At 36.3% G+C, this 8,051-nt stretch overlaps 1 protein-coding gene across 1 annotated transcript; it reads left to right on the top strand.

Moving 5' to 3' along the window:
- The first annotated feature begins 4,779 nt into the window (after nt 1–4,779).
- On the top strand, nt 4,780–5,957 carry LOC128020621 (trace amine-associated receptor 13c-like). Its single transcript, XM_052607237.1, has one exon. It carries the CDS (start codon nt 4,893–4,895, stop codon nt 5,955–5,957), a length of 1,065 nt encoding a protein of 354 aa, XP_052463197.1. The 5' UTR covers nt 4,780–4,892.
- The last annotated feature ends 2,094 nt before the right edge of the window (nt 5,958–8,051 follow it).

The following is an 8,051-nucleotide window of genomic DNA, read 5'->3' as shown; positions in this document are numbered from 1 at the left end:
CGTGATATCAATAGCCACGTTTACATGTATTTTATTTTTTCATTCAGATTTAAAGATTCGGTGGACTGTTTACATGAGACGTTATCTAATCCAAAATGGTGTTTATATGTGCTCGTGCTTTCAATTTTGGGACATACTAAGTGGCCTACAATGACATGCAAAAAAAATAAAATATATATATATATATATATATATATATATATATATATATATATATATATATATATTAATGCATTAATATATTTAATAACTGCTCGCACTTGCTTGGAATTAACAGACTAATATTTGAACCTCTAGTGTTCAGTCGTGCGCTCAGTCATGTGGCCGAACATGATCACATATACACTAAGGCCGTCTCCTATCTTACCACACTAGTGCTATAGTCGGGGTCATACGCAAGTATACCCACTTGTTTTGTTGCTTCGCAAAGTCTGTAACTTACTGTCATTAATTGTTTCCTTTAATGGTATACAATACAGTTGTGAAACTAGTGATTCTTTCTTGTAATTGGTGCATTATCAGTTCTGTCATTTCACATTTCCCGCCCATCATCTACTGAGTGTGCGTGTCCGCTGCAGCAAGAGAACTCCGTTCAAATGTCATCGGGTGCACCAGGACATTTCTGGACCGGTTGAGTTGAGAGCTGATCGCCGAAGCAAGGGAAACCTCCCCCACATTAGGCACTGTTTCTAAATTACACCAAACTGCCAAAAAAGTGTGAAGCGGCATTACACACTGCATCCGCCAGCTGCGTGCAAAAGCAGAGTCGAACAATGTAAAGTTATAAACCACTTCATCCATTAAGATGTGACACCGAATTATTGATACTATAGTGTCATGTGACACATGAGAACATTAAAGGTTCTGTAGTGATGCTGCCAGAAAAACATCCATAATGATGTTATACTGCATGGAGAGGTAAACTGGAAAACGCCAACATATGCCAATTCAGCGAGGGGAATTAACCGTAGCCAAGACCTTCTGTAATGCAGCTCTGAAATGAATTGTATTCTGAAAAAAATATATATAATAATAATAAAAATAATAATAATAAATTCTGTGCTTAAATGGAAAAATTCACGATTTCTCCCCAAGTTTCGGTAAACAATAAATCATGAGGGGACGGCTTATGAACACAAATAGTGCTTGCAACAAGCTATCGCACAACATTTACAAATGGGTTTATGAATCTGTATAATTCATACAATGACAGGCAAATTTTGGTCAAGTGTTTTCATTGAGCTATTCACTATCATAGTGTTGTTTCAAAGCTGAAAAGCAGTACATTTTGTTCACTATTACATGGAATTTTATCTTTTTTATCCACTATTTCCAAGTCTCTACTGTAATGTCAGTGTCTACTAATCACTGAATGCACAGCGTTGCCGACATCACGTTCCCATTCTGAAGACTACTACTACTGATGTGGTCACATAGATACAAGTAATCGGTTTAACACGTTTGCATGGCAGAATTTTTATTTTAGTTCTGTTATAGAAGGTATCCCACCCCTTTCAACAGATAACCATTTGGTTTGGGCAATTTTAATCTGACTGAGGCGTTTATATGAAGCATTTTCATTCAGACTGGACTTCATCCTAAGTTTCCGAAGGGTGTATGCTTCCCCTGCTGGACTACCACCCTCTATTATGCAGTTCACAGCTTTAATACATTACATGCTCCTCGTGCCGCAGTAAGGAGTCGTATGTATCACACACTTGCTTAAAGCGGGGCTACAATGGTGTTTTATGGTTTCAGAGTTGTTCAGTGTTAAAGAGATGGATTTTCGTGCTAAACATGGCCAATTTGGATGAATGGAGTTTTCTGTGCCAAAAATCTTACTTCTGGGTTGTACAAGTTTCGGTTGTTTTTCGATCATGGATCAAATGACGTAGAGGATGGTGGAACTCCTTATGAGCATTTCTCTCAGGAATGCACGCCTGCGCACATGTCAACCAGAGGAGAGCAAGACCTCACCATAAACACAATTCATCAGGAATTCGTTGGCAGCGCCGCATAGGATTTGTTTGAGAATGTCTCCAAATAAGTGTGTTTTGGATGTGAGCTTCTCAAAGAATCTAGCATTACATGAACCGCAGATGCAGTTTGCTTTTCTGGGGCAGCAATGGAGTGTAGCAAGTCTGTTTGTGTTCTCATCATCTCAGTGAGGAATGTTTTATAAACAAGACCAGGTTGATGCTGGATTTTCACATCGTTTGCTATTAAAACATGGTAAAAGACCCCATTCGGGTAAGTACAACCTCAACAGATTTCTGTCTTTGTCGGAAATCATTACATAAGTGAATATATGTTAATGAAAACAACATGTAACATCAGTATTATAGCTCTGACAACATTTCTAATCGTCATAAATGTTTTTTTCAGAGAGAATAGGAAACTGTATTTTTGTCTTGAAGATATGACAAGGCTGGGGACTTTTGGAGATGGGAATTCGGTACTGCTCTGTGGGTACTCGGGATTGGCATGAGATTTCAGCACTTTAAGGAACATGCTTGTTGCACATACTCAATTGCTTAACTTGGGGTGACACTTCCCCCTTTGTGATTTTTACAGCATGGTAGATACATAAAATTGGATAATATACAACTGCCATCGTGTTAGACTGCTATTGTATCAGTTGTGTTGAGGAGTTTTGGCATATGGTTGTTTTGGGGGTTTGTCTTGCTGCTCTTCCCGCTGTGTGGCATGTGGCCCAGAACATAACCATACCGCCAACACTAACTGTATGCAATTATAATTGTCATAAATATACTTGACGGAAGTTGTCCTGATTGAAATCAAGCATTGCGTTACTTCAGTCAGGCCATGTTAGTCACGCTTGCATCAGCCGACAGTCAGCTGTTCCTGACGTGTACCAATCCAGTCTTGACACCTATCACCTGCGGTCCATTTAAATTCCCATTCTTCAGCATCTCTTCAATCGCATCACTGCTTGCAATTAACTCCCTCCTCCAACCCCAACTCCACCAACTGAACCTGTAATCTGATCTAACTTTGTTCTTTCTTTACAGTCTCTTCATTGGAAGCAGTCTCTATCACATTTTCGTTTACAACTCATGTAATTGTGAATTGTAATTATGTATGCTTATAATTCTTCTGTTCTGTACCCCAGGGGGGTTTGTCTTGCTGCTTTGTCCAAGTATGGCTGCATGGACAGGCATGTGGAGCATTACCCAGAACATAACCATACCGCCAACACTAACTGTATTCAATTATAATTGTCATAAATATACTTGACGGAAGTGGTCCTGATTGAAATGTTAGTTTATACTGTAAAGGCATATTGCATCTCTAGTCATCAAATGGGATTCAATTATAAAAACCTGGGGTACATTCAGGGCATGTAATCTCAGCTTTCTCTTACTGTGCTATGTGGTTGTGGAAGTTCAAGCGTTAACTCCATTAGAAACAATTCCTTCTTTAAAAGATTAAATAAATAAAATAGTGCAGTGTTTAGCAAATTAAAACGGTTCTAAGCGGCCATGCATTATAATTTATTTCCTTCTTGTTTTCTTGTTATCTTGCCATATCAAAAATTGTTTTATCATTATAACGACTTAATATTCTCGTTCTCTTAACATAACGAAAGTAGTTTTCTCGTTATAACGACACTTTTCTCGTTATCTCGACATAAAAAGTTGTTTTCTTGTTATAACGACTTAATTTTCTCTAAGAAGTTAAAAAAAAAATACACCAGCAGGTGGCAATGTACAGTATGCCTGACTATAACTGATGGGGTTGTACACTATCCACTTTACTGTACGTGGACCTTCCTCATGATCGCTATAGTTTGTGTTTGTTCATTACTGACATTTAATTAATTCATAAATGTTAAATGCTTGAATCAATATGATTATTTTGTGTATTATGTTCTTGCACGAGTTTCACCAAAGCATTCTGGGTCATAAAATAACTGCTTATTAAAACCAAGGTTAACGTCACTGCATTCTGTTTGCACCTATATCTTTATTTGTGCTTCTTTTAGGCACATGATTGTTAGTTAATAAGCGGAGATGTTCTGTTTATCTAAAGTAGGATGGGATTTAATGATGTAGGCTATTTGTGATGTATTTCTTATCCTAATTATTAATCTTTATTGTTAACCATATTGATGAGAAATGTGATGTATATGTAAAGTGCATATGCTAATTTGCTAGTTTAATCCAAACAGCTCAAAGAGATCTTAGAATAGTTCTGCATCCTTCTGAAGGTGTTGTTTTGAAATGTTAATTACAAAAACTAAACGTTTGGTGTACTGTCTCTGGAAAAATCAACAGTGATTGATCAGCCTTTATTTATGTGTTGTAGACGTTATTACCTATAGGCGAAGCAAAATTTGCTGAAATATAGGCTACACTAAGAGCGCCTGCATGGTTGTTTATCATTATTATAGCAACAGTAAAAACTGTCATGTCATGATAACGAGAAAACAACTTTTGTTATGTCGAGATAACGAGAAAATTAAGACATTATAAAGAGGAAATAGCAAAAAAAAAAAAAAAAACATGATAATGCATGTCCGCTTAGAACTTCTGTAAATTAGCCATGTTGTTGTTTTAATTAATGTATTGATTTATGATTATTGTTTTGCTTTGGTTCTATATAATTTTGTCTTGGGACGTGTACGTTTGTGAAGTTTTATTTGAAATTTATTTTAATTCAATGAGACCTTGCTGGAAAAATAAAGGATAAAAAAAAAAAAAAAAAAAAAAAAATTAACTGTAATGTTATTCTAAATTACTATATTATATTTAAAAAAGGATTAACTCTTAGACTATATGTATCCATCATATCAAGATAAAATAAAAATAAAGTGCAGCATCAAAGTGGGTGGAAAATGGGTTGTTCCATCTGATCCAGACACTATATAAATGATAGCACAGTACAGCGAGCAGAACATACTTCTAACAGGAGGAGACTCACTCATGGCCTATGAGACAGAGGTTCATGAGATTCAATACTGCTTTCCTGCTATCAACTCATCATGTACCAAGGGAAAACGCTCCAGTTTTGAATATAATTTCATCTACATGTTTGTAATATTGCTGTCAGCATGGACTGTGTTTCTGAACCTGCTGGTTATCATCTCCATCTCTCACTTCAAGAAGCTTCACACTCCAACCAACCTGATCATTCTCTCTCTAGCTGTAGCCGACATGCTTGTTGGACTTATTGTAATACCCATAGAGGGCATCAAACAAATTGAGACATGTTGGTACTTTGGAGACACTTACTGTGGACTGTTTGTGATCATCGTTAGGTTGCTCCTTATTACATCTCTTAGTAATTTGGTATTAATTGCTGTGGATCGCTATATGGCTGTGTGTCACCCTTTACTCTACCCACAGAAAATGACTACAACTAAAACTTTAATAAGCATCTGTCTCTGCTGGTTTTGCTGTTCAGTTTACATTATTTGCTTTGTAATAAGTAATGGATATTTTAATATGTCAGACAAAACACTGTGTTATGGCCAGTGTATTGTTTTGATTACACCTGCTTGGAGATTTATTGATTTGATCGTTTCTTTTTTATTTCCTTGTATTGTGATCATTACTGCATATTTGAAGATATTTTATGTTGTGCAACAGCAAGTAAAAGTTATTAACTCTCAAATCTATGGTATAAAATGTGTAGTGGACATTTCAGTGAGGAGGAAATCTGAGAGCAAAGCTGCTCTGACATTAGGAATCATTGTGACAGCTTATCTGCTTTGCTGGATTCCATTCTACATCTGTTCTCTAACAAAAAACACAGCAATCTCTTCCACTACATTGACATTTCTAACATGGACTTTTCATATAAACTCAGGTCTAAATCCTATTGTCTATGCTTTATTTTACAGCTGGTTTAAAATTTCAGTTAAACACATTCTAACTCTTAGAATTCTTCAGCCAGCATCCTCTATGATGGACATTTTTACAGACTGTCATTGATGATTTACAGTCTGGATATATTTGTTTTATTTTATTTTACTTAGAACACAACCGTTGAGATCAATGCCCAGAAATTATAACACTTGAAATGTATTCCCATGTTCAGGTCTAGGAATTACAAATAAAACAATAACTTAATATTAAAGGAAAGTTCAACCAAATTTTTGAACATGGTCAACATTTACCCACCCATGTGTTGTTCCAACCCTACATATAAATAATGTAATGGTCTATGTCAACTTTAACTTACAATGCACAGAAAAAAATTAATGTAAATGCTGAATGAAACAATGTCTAATGTGCATTTTTTCAGTTCCGAAGCAGCATGATATGTATACTTCACGGATAAGGCAATACTAGAATCTTCTGTGAAAAAAAGAAAATCCAAGATATGGACGAAGTAATAGAAATGTTGAAACAGTAATATGTATAAATAGAAAATAGTTCAGAATCATTAAAAACTGTTTGTTTCACCTTGCATTTGTGTAATCTGTGTTTTTATGCTTATTAAAGTATCTTGCTTTAGCTCAAATTCTCAAAATCTAATGTACTCATACTTCTACAAATGATACAAAATGCAGCAGCATGACTAGTTTTCAGTGAGCCCAAATCACACCTCTGTAATGGTTACCAGTTACAGCTCACATCAAGTTCAGTACATTGATGCTTGTGTAAGGAGGAGCTAAGGATGGAGGCGGGAGTTTAATGCACTAAAAACCCAAGAACTGAATCCAGCTAGATTAGAAACTCACTAACCTGACTAACTCTACAAACACTAACCAGTCTCAGACCAGCACTGCTTCTAACCCAAACATCAAAATAAATAAAATGATCAAATAATCTAAAATAATATTTCTGGAACTTTGGGACCAAGAAACTAAAACACAAAGTAAATTACGACTCTTATCAAACTATAAAATCTAATTATTAGGGTGTCAAGAGACACAAAGCAGAGACAGATCCTGACCAAGTACACAAAAATAGCTGTTTACGCAAAGAGCAAAGAGTATGTGCTCACTGTAAAACAGGACAGATTGAGACAGAGGTGCACTTCCTTCACTGTTACAAATTTAAATCAATAGCAACAGAATGTGTAGTGTGTGTATTGTTTCTGACCTCCATGTGTTTCCCTTCTGCACTGAAATAAAAAAATTATAGGCCAAACTGAAAGTTCTTTAATTATTATTTATTAGTTTATTAAATAATATAAAATGATTATGTAAGACTTTTCAATTAAACAACAATTTGAATGATATTGAATGTTTTAAAATACAAGCCAATAAAATAACATCTAAAAAGTAAAACAATAAATCTGGACAGAAAATATATTAAAGGGGGTGGGGTGAAATGCTCGTTTTCACTCAATATCCTGTTAATCTTGAGTACCTATAGAGTAGTACTGCATCCTTCATAACTCCAAAAAGTCTTTAGTTTTATTATATTCATAAGAGAAAGATAGTCTGTACCGATTTTTCCCGGAAAAACACGACAGGCTGGAGGCGTGACGTGTGGGCGGAGCTAAAGAATCACGAGCGCCAGTAGGCTTTTGCGTTGAGAGCGTTTGGAAGCTGTGACATTACCGTGAGGAAAAAAACATCCAAAACAAACCATGGCTAACAGTCAGATTCAGCCGTTTATTTATGATCCAGAATCAGATCCAGAGGCTGAAACTGAACGAGAGCAGCAGCAGCAACCACTTGCTCCGAGCGGGGCTCGAACCCGGGTCTCCGGCATGGGAGGCGGATGCACTAACAAGGAGGCAGAGATATTTTAAGCAGTTTTACTCACCGCCTGCGGTTCCAACACACGATCGTGAGCCTTTTTCGTTGGGATTGCATCATCCTTAAGAAATAAACAATATGCAAATCCGTCGTCAAACTGGGCCTTGTTTGTAAAACAAGCATCTTCGAAATGCAGGGAACAAACAAAAACACTTGCACAACTCCGTTGATGCGGTGTAAAAATAAACTCCATCCACTGGTCCCTTAATGCTGTTTTTTTTTTTTTTTGGTAATCTGTGCAGGGTTGTCTTGCCCTGGCAACCAAAAACACACTTCTTTTGTGACTTTTCGCGACGCTCTCGCTCTGATCAGT

This window comes from Carassius gibelio, chromosome A10 (genome assembly GCF_023724105.1).
Source record: "Carassius gibelio isolate Cgi1373 ecotype wild population from Czech Republic chromosome A10, carGib1.2-hapl.c, whole genome shotgun sequence".
In the NCBI taxonomy this organism is placed as follows: domain Eukaryota; kingdom Metazoa; phylum Chordata; class Actinopteri; order Cypriniformes; family Cyprinidae; genus Carassius; species Carassius gibelio.
The sequence above is the reverse complement of the archived record's forward strand: the minus strand, read 5'-3'. Positions and strand labels throughout refer to the sequence as shown.

Bases quoted from the DNA above. Each gene is read 5' to 3' on its own strand.
- LOC128020621 (XM_052607237.1), top strand. From the start codon at position 4,893: ATGATAGCACAGTACAGCGAGCAGAACATACTTCTAACAGGAGGAGAC.